We start from the raw sequence: 12,473 nt of genomic DNA on the forward strand, positions 1-12,473 counted from the left end.
GGGATCTTCCAAGCAGTTGTCTAGAAAACTGAAAATAGTTGACGCTCACAAAGCTGGAGAAAGCTATAAGAAGATAGCAAAGCGTTTTCAGATGTCAATATCCTCTGTTCGGAAGGGAATTAAGAAATGGCAGTCATCAGGAACAGTGGAAGGTAAAGATCTGGAAGACCAAGAAAAATATCAGACAGAACAGCTCGCAGGATTGTGAGAAAAACAATTCAAAACCCACGTTTGACTGCACGATCCCTCCAGAAAGATCTGGCAGACACTGGAGTTGTGGTACAATATTCCACTATAAAGAGATACTTGTACAAATATGGTCTTCATGGAGTCATGTCATCAGAGGAAAACCTCTTCTACGTCCTCACCACAAAAATCAGCGTTTGAACTTTGCAAATGAACATATAGACAAGCCTGATGCATTTTGGAAACAAGTTCTGTGGATCGATGAGGTTAAAATTTAACTTTTTGGTCGGAATGAGCAAAAGGTACGTTTGGATAAGAAGGGGCACAGAATTTAATGAAAAGAACCTCTATCCAACTGTTAAGCATGGGGGTGGATCAATCATGCTTTGGGGTTGTATTGCAGCCAGTGGCACAGGGAACATCTCACAAGTAGAAGGAAAAATGGATTCTATAAAATTTCAGCAAATTTTGGATGGTAACTTGATGCCATCTGTGAAAAAGCTGAAGTTAAAGAGAGGATGGCTTCTACAAATGGATAATGATCCTAAACACACCTGGAAATCCACGGGGGATTACACTGTAAATCGCTGTGCAAACTGTTGGCGCTATATAAATCCTGTATAATAATAATCAAGAGGCATAAACTGAAGGTTTTGCCATGGCCTTCACAATCTCCTGACCTCAACATAATTGAAAATCTATGGATAGACCTTAAAAGAGCAGTGCGTGACAGACAGCCCAGAAATCTCAAAGAACTGGAAGACTTTTGTAAGGAAGAATGGGCAAAGATACCTCAAACAAGAATTGAAAGACTCTTGGCTGGCTACAAAAATAGAAAAGACATGTAAAAAACTGAGTAGCCAAGAAGGTGTTCTCAAGCCAGACTAAATTGGTCGGCGAGAATCAAAATGGGCACGTGCCACACGGTCAGGTGGGACCGGGAACCTAGCGCAACCTAGAAAGCATAGACAAAAAGGGTAGGGAGTGGAGGGACAGAGAAATCCCCCCAGGAATGGTTGCAATGAGAGGCTCACTGGGATTTCGGTGCACACAGAGTAACTTTATTAGTGAAGATGTACATACAAGAATAAAATAGATAATCAATCAGTAAAACAAGTGTGGGGGTTCATCAGGGGAACTAATTGACTCTGTGGACCCCTATGGGTGTCAAGATCGTATAGACAGCAAATAGAACACGTGTAGGTCCCCGCCCATCCAATCCCAAAATAGCACTGTTTAGGACGAGCTTAGTGTGATAAGTCGGGGCAAGCCGACCTGTAAATCACTCTAAAAGCCCGAGCAACTGTGCTTATGGCCAAAAGGAAGACTCATAAGGAGCCCTATGGAGAAGGCGCCTGGGTATGCCCAAGAAAAGTGAGCAGTATTTTAAAGAGGTCATTTAAAGAGTGACTAAATGACATCAAGTGTAATCAATACATCACAGACAGAGGGCAAAGTGCGGCAACTTAGTCTCATAACATGACATACAACAAGGGCAAAATTCCTATACTATGAGTTTCATTGTGTAGCCAGAAACCTCCAAGGAAAGCCGGGCCCCCATGGGGCAGTTCATGGCTACCGGTGCCGGAGGGATCGTGGCTGAACAGCCAAAATGCTTAAACAGCAAATGGTGGTATATGGTGTAGTGTGTTGGAGGGATCCTGGCTTAAACAGCCATACAGCTTGAACAGCAGTGAGAGGGGGGTGTGTTTCCAAAGTGGGATCCCCCGTATAGGGCAAAAAAGGGAACTATAAACTAGTTCCAAGTAATGGCTGATCGCCAAAGATCTATTCCTACTGACTGGCTATCCAGGGTATGGCAAAACTGGAACAATGGAGGAAAGCATGGAAGTCAATCTGTATCGGGGGGAGTCCCGATCCGACCATTGGCTGGGGTTGCTAGAGGTTCCGGGGATATGGTGTGGCGACCTTGCTCAATAAGGGATCCAAGTATGGATGTGTGTAAGGGTAAATATAGGTCTTACCAGGGATCACCCGTACTCATCCGTGGATTCAGGGATGTCCGTGCCGAACCCCGCACTCAGGTCAGTGTCAAGAAGAACATACGTTCAGTGATGAGTTGTCCAGTGGTCCGTTGGACTTGTTGTTGCCATAGACGTTAAAGTCTTCACCGTCAAAGGGGCTGTAGGGGCCAGCTCGATTCTGTATCCGTGCGGGATCCTGGAGCTGCTTCCGGGTCGCGGTGAAGAGTTAGCCGCCAGTCAGTATAGATCTCTGCAGGGACGAGGGGTGGGCGGGGCGTCAACGTGTGATGTCGACGCGTTTCGCGTGCTTACGCACGCTTCCTCCTGAGGAAGCGTGCGTAAGCACGCGAAACGCGTCGACATCACACGTTGACGCCCCGCCCACCCCTCGTCCCTGCAGAGATCTATACTGACTGGCGGCTAACTCTTCACCGCGACCCGGAAGCAGCTCCAGGATCCCGCACGGATACAGAATCGAGCTGGCCCCTACAGCCCCTTTGACGGTGAAGACTTTAACGTCTATGGCAACAACAAGTCCAACGGACCACTGGACAACTCATCACTGAACGTATGTTCTTCTTGACACTGACCTGAGTGCGGGGTTCGGCACGGACATCCCTGAATCCACGGATGAGTACGGGTGATCCCTGGTAAGACCTATATTTACCCTTACACACATCCATACTTGGATCCCTTATTGAGCAAGGTCGCCACACCATATCCCCGGAACCTCTAGCAACCCCAGCCAATGGTCGGATCGGGACTCCCCCCGATACAGATTGACTTCCATGCTTTCCTCCATTGTTCCAGTTTTGCCATACCCTGGATAGCCAGTCAGTAGGAATAGATCTTTGGCGATCAGCCATTACTTGGAACTAGTTTATAGTTCCCTTTTTTGCCCTATACGGGGGATCCCACTTTGGAAACACACCCCCCTCTCACTGCTGTTCAAGCTGTATGGCTGTTTAAGCCAGGATCCCTCCAACACACTACACCATATACCACCATTTGCTGTTTAAGCATTTTGGCTGTTCAGCCACGATCCCTCCGGCACCGGTAGCCATGAACTGCCCCATGGGGGCCCGGCTTTCCTTGGAGGTTTCTGGCTACACAATGAAACTCATAGTATAGGAATTTTGCCCTTGTTGTATGTCATGTTATGAGACTAAGTTGCCGCACTTTGCCCTCTGTCTGTAATGTATTGATTACACTTGATGTCATTTAGTCACTCTTTAAATGACCTCTTTAAAATACTGCTCACTTTTCTTGGGCATACCCAGGCGCCTTCTCCATAGGGCTCCTTATGAGTCTTCCTTTTGGCCATAAGCACAGTTGCTCGGGCTTTTAGAGTGATTTACAGGTCGGCTTGCCCCGACTTATCACACTAAGCTCGTCCTAAACAGTGCTATTTTGGGATTGGATGGGCGGGGACCTACACGTGTTCTATTTGCTGTCTATACGATCTTGACACCCATAGGGGTCCACAGTGTCAATTAGTTCCCCTGATGAACCCCCACACTTGTTTTACTGATTGATTATCTATTTTATTCTTGTATGTACATCTTCACTAATAAAGTTACTCTGTGTGCACCGAAATCCCAGTGAGCCTCTCATTGCAACCATTCCTGGGGGGATTTCTCTGTCCCTCCACTCCCTACCCTTTTTGGCTACAAAAATAGTTTACAAGCTGTGATACTTGACAAAGGGGGCAGTACAAGATATTAACTTTGCAGGGTGCCCAAACTTTTGCAGACCATTTTTTTGTTTTCTGTTATTTTGAAAGTGTAAATGATGGAAATAAAATCGAACATTTGTTGACATATTATAAGAATGTCTAATCTGTAATTTGATGCCTTTTGGAGATTTTTCCATCTTTCCTTGGCTTCTTTATGCACATTATTATTATTTCAGGTACTTATATAGTGCTGTCAATTTACGCACCGCTTTACTTATACATTACATATTCACATCAGTCCCTGCCCTCAAGGAGCGTACAATCTAAGGTCCGTAACTCACATTCATACATACATAGTAGGGCCAATTTTATACAGGATCCAAGTAACCTATCAGCATGTCTTTGGAGTGTGGGAGGAAACCGGAGTACCCGGAGGAAACCCACGCAGGCACAGGGAGAACATGCAAACTCCAGGCAGGAAGTGTCCTGGTTGGGATTCGAACCAGCGACCCTCTTGCTGCTAGGTGAAAGTGCTAACCACTAAACCACTACATTAATACAAATTTTTACCTGTGCCCAAACTTTCGATCCCCACTGTATTAATGTAGATCAGCACCATCTACAACAGTTATACTCCTTGGGAAGACGATCCAGAGTGGTCTGCTGCAGTTAACAGGTCACTGCAATCGCCACTAGAAAACAACAGAGAGCACACCAGCCTTGCACATTACCTTAATTTCTTTATTTCATATTAAAACAAATGTATACTTGTAAAACAGCATGAAAAATCAAGTTCATCAATATCCAACGTGGCGAAGGGAGATCCCCCCTCTTCCTCGGAAGCCAAAATGGGGATCTCTCATCGAAACACGTCAACTATCCTTAAGGGTCTTGTGGTTGGGACCTGTTCAGTGGACTAGGCAGTCTAAGACAGTTGGATATTAATGAGCTTGATTTTTCATGCTTTGTGAGTATACAACTGTTTTTTTTTTTAAATTAAAGTTATTAAACCACTTAAGCCCCGGAAGATTTTACCCCCTTCCTGACCAGGGCCTATTTTGTGATTCGGCACTGCGTGACTTTAACGGACAATTGCGCGGTCGTGCGACGCTGTACCTAAACAAATTTGACCTCCCTTTTTCCCCACAGACAGAGCTTTCTTTTAGTGGTATTTGATCACCTGTGCGATTTTTTGATCATGCGCTATGAACAAAAAAAGAGCGTCAATTTTGCAAAAATAACAATATTTTTCACATTTTTTATATATGAAATCCCCCCCCCCCCCCCAAAAATGTAAAAATCTAAATTTAACATTTTAGGCCAATTTGTTTTATGCTACATATGTTTGGTAGAAAAAAAAAAAAAAAAAAAATTAGCAAAAAGCGTATTTTGATTGGTTTGCACAAAAGTTATTGCGTTTATTAACTAAGGGAAAGATTTGTGTCATCTGTTGTTTTTTTTAACGAGTAATGGCGGCGATCTGCGATTTTTTTTGCGGGACTGGGACATTGCAGCGGACAGATTGGACCCTTGACTGACATTTTTGACACTTTTGGGGTTACCAGTGACATTACTACATTAATCAGTGCTATACATATGCACTGTTACTGTAAAAATGACACTGGCAGGGAAGGAGTTAACTTTTTTTTGAGAGGGAGGGGTTAAGTGTGTCCCTAGGGGCGTGCTTCTAACTGTGATTGGATGTGGCTACTGGTGTAAGAACAGAGATCAACGGTCCTACATAGCAGAACCGTATGATCTCCATTCTTACACAGGGAAGAATGACAGGCGGCTTTGTTTACATTAGCCGCCTGCCTTTCTCCCACTGGGTCCGCTGGGCACACGCGCGGGGTGGGTCCATGAGCGAGCGGGAGCGTGCCTCTGGCGGCGCGCGGTCGCTCCCTAGAGACTCACAGGCTAGCGACGTAGTCCTACGTCGCTTTGCCTGTGAGGGGCTGACCGCCGCAGTAAATAGTCGTGCGGCGGTTAGTAAGTGGTTAAAGGTAATGCACAAGTCTGGTGTGCCCTCTGTTCTTGTTTTCTAATGCTTCCTGTGGATTTCTCCAGCACTTTGGGGGGGCTACAAACTGAAGAGAGTTCTCTGGCGCAACGGTGCCGCAGTGGCATGTACAGAGGGATGGGAACTTCCAGGATTAAAGCTCTCAAGAGTCAACCTGAGTTACTAATTTTAACGAAGATCTTTATGGTTTCCACTCATATTGGCTATCATGGAGGTGGCAGGTTTCTCTCCATCATGGTATTTATAGCTTAGCACATATCCCTGTATCATGCTTGATGAAGGAGCACGGCTACCATAACATTTGCAGCGTGCATGCTTGGAAACCCGTCGAATTCCAGTGACATCATTGCCCCACCCCACTCAGCTATCTGTGGCTCAAGCCTTGGTCTGAGAATCTATCCACCGTACGGCCGGCTTTCTACTAGCGGTGACTAGCGGGGTACTTGGTACTTTCTCCATGGTGCAACAAGCGGATGGACTCCACGTCTACTGATGACCTTTTGGGGTATCCACATTATAGATGTGCCTATTTTTTATCTGAGGACAATGTCAGTTGCCAGTTGTATGGTTCGCATTAAAATGGTTTTTAATCCTACACTTAGAGGCACCTCTCCGTTTACTTGCAGCCTTGCTGGAATCTGGCTTCTATTCCAATGTTGGTGGCAGCCCTCAGTGATTGGACTTTTTAGTTTAAAACTGAATATCATATGGACCTTTTTATGAATTTCATCTATAGGTTTATGGCAACTGTAGTGTTTGCACCTTTTTTCTTGTGTTTAAACTTTGGTGTTACAGCTGAATACCCCGCTCCTTCTCCCGCACCACAACTGCATACCAAACCCCTCTTACACGACTGTGCTTAACCTCCATCCTCTCCCCTTCCCCTTGCTTTTACCACCTCTCCATTTGCCACTGTACAAATGCTTGGCCCAGCCCCAATGCGCCTTTCTGTGCGCTCGGTCACTGCAGCGACATGCCCTTTCCCGTTCAACCTACTCAGTGAACAAGCACACTTTTGCTTTTATGTACGTGCACTCCCACACCAATAAATCCTTTCAATATGAGCAGTGGAATAATGCACCCAAAAAAAAAAAAAAATCAGGCATAGAAAGATTTTGGGAGAAAGTCATTTTCCACCACCAAAGTTTATTTTTGGTAAATCTGTACAACTATACACATATATAACTAAGACCAACACAGGTAAAGATGATTCTCTGTGATCTGAGGTATAGCATGAAGCAATGAACAGAAGAGAAAAACAAAAACGGGGGGGGGGGGGGGGGGGGGGGTGTAAATAAAATGGCAAATTAAAAAAAAAAAAACAGGCTTTATAAGTAGATATACTGTGCATTTTAGATCATAGTGGTATTAAAACTCTAAGCTGTATATATTAATATATATGATAAAATATATATTAATATATAAAATATATAAAACATATAAAACAAGACCAGCATTTTGTCAAAAAGTAACAACATTTATACATAGGTAATACATATATATATATATATATTTTAGGCAATATAGAATTGTGTAAAGAAAATAAAAAGACAGGTCTGCAATGGCTTTTACACCACGCAAATACTGTACTTTAATTTGCCCTTTCCCCATTCAACAACCCCACTGCTTAGGACTAAAGTGAATCAGCGCTTAGCTCATTTAGGGGCACGCAACAGGTTCCCTTTAATATTTGTGCCTGCAGCTGCTTCCATTTGCCTTTCTTCCCCCCCCCCCCCCACCTCAAATCAGCTGTCAGAAGTAAAGAAATATACAAATATACCCAGTAATTCCAGGTATAGGGGGAGCATGAAACTTACTACCCCCTTTCTCCTTCATGACAGTGATGGTGAATGGTCGTCTGAGATTTCAGCTCTCACATGGGGGTGGGATAAGAGTCCTCAGCCCTATGTGAGCTCCTTGTCCTGACCTGTAGCTTACCCAGGGCTAAATCTTTACTCTGAAGGCGGAATGGATAAGCAGGCAGCAAAGAAAAGGGGAGAATAAGCTGCTGGTGGGGCAGCTATTACACTGAACCTGTTGCTTTGCCCTTCTCTTGAAAAGCGTTGGTTTGCTTTAAGTCATGTGCTACTTACAGCTGCAGGTGACACATACCAAATTAAGATAAAACCACAGGCAGTCCAGTTTTTTTATGCAAGAATTAGCAGCTAAATCAATTATTATGTACAGTTGCTAGCGACTGAATCCAAACTTTTATTTTAACCTTTGGCAAGATTACTTACAAACTTTTACAACCATTAATTAACCCAAAACTATTTAAAATATTTGTAATGCATAAAAATAAAGATTTTGGCTTTATTCACTCATCTGCCAGTAGAGGGCTGCAATTCAGTGATCTGACGTGCAATACAACCCTAAGTACCGAGCAGACCAGGGATGAACATATCCCCAAGTATTATACCCCCCCTTAGATTTTTATATATACATATATATTCTCTTATTTTGTTGTGGAAGCTCAGGCACTGCTATACTGCTTTCCAGAGAGTCATGTCTCTTGTTTGTAGCCATGTTTCTATTCTGAAAAAAGTACATCTTGACTTTTCAATTTCATGACCACAATAAAAAAAATCTTCTCCGACTTGCTGTGTTTGGGAAGCCTATGACTGATCGGGAGGAAGAGCATTGGATTTTCCTCACAGGTTTCCACTGAATACAGATTTGGTGAGTACTGCAGCTTTCGTGTACATCATTGGTCCTTTTCCTATATAGCCCATAGAATTTTTTATGGCAAAATGTGTCAGAATTCTTGGGCCAGTCTCTAATCGGTTAGCCACTGCTTTATAGTTCTATTTCAAAGGTCTTCTGAAGATCGCTGGAGAAAGGGTTTGTTGGTGATGGGTTTCCACGAGCCTTTGATTTGCTTTCTAAAGCAGCCCACTGGGCTTCAAATGGGTCAATAGCCGAGGTTGATGGTGGCCCTTGTTGCTTGGCACCCACATCCCAGCCACCGCTCTCTACTCCATTAAATGCCACCGAACCATTCTGCTGCTTCGCCCCTGGCTTGAAGAAGGGACTGCTAGTGGTGCTGTTTGTCTCGTATGTGGGGAATGTCTGCTGTTTGACCAGACCTGGTGAAGGCTTCTGCTGAAATACAGGTGGGTGACCTGCAGCTCCAAACACATTAGCAACCATTTGTGAAGGTGTGATGCCAACAACAGGAACACTGGGGGCTGCATAGCTCATTCCATTAGCCACAGTGTATGGTTGCTGCACAGGCATAAAGGTAGGTGGTAAAGAGGGAACTATGGCAACTGGTACTGTAGGTTGAGTTATAAATGCATTTGCTGGGTAAGACTGAGTGGGATTTGGTGCAGCAGCAACAGGTTGAAGTAATGGCTGAGGCTGAAGCACAGGGGCAGGGACAGGAACAGGCACAGGTGACTGGCGTTGCTGAGCATAAACTGTTTTAGACACCTCTTCAAGCCAGCGGTCTGCCTCTGAAGGAGTTCGCTTGTGGTTTGACTGGACTACAGCTGAGCTAGAGGTGAACTCAGGTCCTGCAAAGAGTACACAAAAGACAAAAAATAAATGGTTTGTCAAAACAAACATTGGACAGTCTATTATTTAGAGGGTTAATTCATCTATTTGTTAAAAAAAAAAAAAAACACTATCCAATCACATCATCATAGCACCCTGTGGTGATCAGATCTTATAGCCATGCCTTTTCTCTGGTAACAGACCTGTGGGCCATATTCACAAATGAAAAAAACTGCAACTGCTTTTGATGACTGTAACAGCTTACCACAGAGTTGTCATTTGGACAAGCGCCCCTAGCGCTATAGGATAGTGTGCCACTTTTTTTTTTTTTTTTGAGTGCCATGCATGCACGGTGTGCTTCCCTCTTTGTAAGCTCAGCTGCTGCGACAGCAAGAGCACATTCCACAAATGTGGCTAATGGGAAAAAGACAGCACTTCCTCCTATAGTGTTGGGGGGGGGGGGGGCACTCGTCCTAATGGCTGCTCAGACATAGTAAGGCAGGACAGAACCATGTAAAGCAGTGTTTTTTTATGGCAGAAAGCAGTGTGCGGAACTAGGTGTGGCCAGGTGCTAATTGACAGATTAAAGGCTTATAAATCAGAAGCAAAAAATGCTCAGTCACCTCCCAGCTACATTTTTTCATCCCACTGTAGTGAAAGCTGGCTTAGCTTTCATGGGTGCCAACTTTGCTTTGAATTCAGAAGCAGTACAGCATTATTGCCACATCACAGGAAGCTGCAAAAGGTGGATTTTGGCAGGCTCCAAGGGTATTGCGTGACTTAGTGCTGCAGAATTATTTTATTTGTTTAATGGCTAATGACAGTTCTACACTAAGGTGACTGTCACTTTAAAAATTAAAAATGGAGCCTGGAGCTGCTGACAAGCAACAAGATAGCAGTTTAGGAAAGGAAGGAAGAGAGTTTAGCTATTGCAAATGCGTGGATTAATATAATAAGAGATAAAAATTGATGGACTGTCCCCTGGACACAGAAGCGATTTTGGTGGGGATCCTTAAAACATTGTGACTTCAGTGAGATGCCAATTTTAATAACCTAGCACCTTAGATATTCAGGTTTGATCTTCAATGTATCAAGCATAGTGTTCCTTTTCTCTGTATGTGACACATATCTGTGCGACTTCAAGTTGCAACGACTTCAAAGTAGTCCCTGCACTACTTATATCCACATTTGATGCCTTTTGAGGTCCATAGACATAAGGCATTGCTTCAAGTTGAGTCAAAATCACGTAAAAAAAAAATTGTGATAAAATTGCGCAAATTTTGGTTCGCACAAGTGTGAAAGGGGCCTTACAGCTAAACTCCAATCTGCTGAATATTTGTGCACTTTTTCAGCTGTTGGAAGAACGTATGCATGTTTAACTACTGCTTTCTTTTGTACAACAGCTATAACCAATGACATACCAGGGTCAAGCTATGCATGTGCTACTAGCACATTGCTAGAGGAATTGCCACCCTCAGGATTCAGGAGTGCATTTGAAACGTACATTAGAGAGCCCCATGAAAGGCACACTTTCTGAAATCCTCATCTTTGCACTGCTTTGGTGCTCTAGAATCAAGAATATGGGGACTTTACTTCTGTTTTTTATGTTTTGAGCTATCACAGATTTCCTTTACATCAGACATTTAGCTTTTTTTTTTCCACAGTTATCTTTCAGGCTCTTTGGCAGAGAGAAGCTATTTCTGTATGCAAGTAATTTTTATGTATAATCATAGTAAACATGGATTGTTCCAATACCCTTTTTGGTCTATCATCTTACCCAATACTGCGGCTATAGGTGCTGCTCCTGTGCTAGTAGCTTGTGAGGCAGCAGCAGTAGGCGCATGCGCCCATGGATTGGTCTCCCGAATTGGTGCTGCTGTGGGTGCCACAGTGACTGGTGCAGGTTTAGGGGCAGGCAACGTGAATGCAGAAGTGGTGCCATTTACTAAAAATGACAACAAGCAAGTGTGTTAATTTCAGCTGGGTCATGCACATGAATCAGGTTAGAAAAAAAAAAAAAATAGTAGCAACAGAACATGGTAATTTGAATGTTTAGTAGAAAAACTCTTGATTAATAAAGTACAGTTAATTTATACAAAGATCTACTACCCCAATTGAAAAAAAGTTGGGATGATGCGTAAAATCTACATAAAAACAGAATGCAATGATTTGCAAATCCTATAAACCCATATCTTATTCACAATAGAAAACCAGAAAAATAGCAAATGTTTAAAACTAAGAAAATGTACCATTTTAAGAAAAATAAGGTCATTTTGAAAATTAAGGCAGCAACAGGTGTCAATAAGTTTGTACAGGGCAACAAAAAGCTGGCAAAGTAAGTGGTACTGACAATGAAGAGCTGGAAGAATATTTTCCAACTAATGAGGTTGAGTGGCAACAGGTCAGTAACATGTTTGGGTATAAAAACGAACATCTTAGAGCAGGGATCAAAATTTAAAGTCCTGAGCTACTAGCCAGGCCTTCAGGGTTACTCGCCACCAGTTGCTCCACCCAACTCCTACCCTGCCCCGCCCCTAATTCCGCCCTTAAACACGCCCTCATAAAATTACACTGTTAAATGTTTTTGCATTAATGCAGAAGTTACAAAAATAAATATTAATAACAATGTTTTCAGTGCCCATCAGTGCAGCCTCATCAGTGCCCATCAAGGGTCTGGAGGGTGGGGGCTGAAGAGCACTGGGGAGGGCTGGAGGGCTGAAGAGCACTGGGGGGCTGGAGGGGGAGCTGAAGAGCACTGGGGGGGGGGGGGCTGAAGAGCACTTGGGAGGGCTGGAGGGGCTGAAGAGCACAGGGGAGGGCTGGAGGGGGGGGGGCTGAAGAGCACTGGGGTGGGCTGGAGGGGGGGCTGAAGAGCACTGGGGAGGGCTGAAGAGCACTGGGGGGGCTGGAGGGGGAGTTGAAGAGCACTGGGGGGGCTGAAGAGCACTGGGGGGGGGGGGCTGGAGGGGGGGCTGAAGAGCACTGGGGAGGGCTGGAGGGGGGGGCTGAAGAGCACTGGGGGGTTTGAGGGGGGGCTGAAGAGCACTGGGGAGGGCTGAAGAGCACTGAGGGGCTGGAGGGGGGCTGAAGAGCACTGGGGAGGGCTGGAGGG

At 44.4% G+C, this 12,473-nt stretch overlaps 1 protein-coding gene across 3 annotated transcripts in view; it reads right to left on the reverse strand.

The window, feature by feature from the left end:
- Positions 1–8,397: 8,397 nt before the first annotated feature.
- NUMB (NUMB endocytic adaptor protein) overlaps positions 8,398–12,473 on the reverse strand; it is a 211,229-nt gene continuing 207,153 nt past the window's right edge. For 2 of the 3 annotated variants that reach the window (XM_082275025.1, XM_082275024.1), the window contains 2 exons: positions 11,139–11,306; positions 8,398–9,381 (listed from right to left, as the gene is read on the reverse strand). In XM_082275025.1, coding sequence (XP_082131151.1) covers positions 8,663–9,381; positions 11,139–11,306 — 887 coding nt within the window. In that variant the 3' untranslated portion in view covers positions 8,398–8,662. The remainder of the gene's footprint in view (positions 9,382–11,138; positions 11,307–12,473) is intronic. The other variant, XM_082275026.1, reaches the window with a different exon arrangement.

Source organism: Pelophylax lessonae (assembly GCF_965119305.1).
Source record: "Pelophylax lessonae genome assembly, chromosome: 13".
Taxonomy (NCBI): Eukaryota; Metazoa; Chordata; class Amphibia; order Anura; family Ranidae; genus Pelophylax; species Pelophylax lessonae.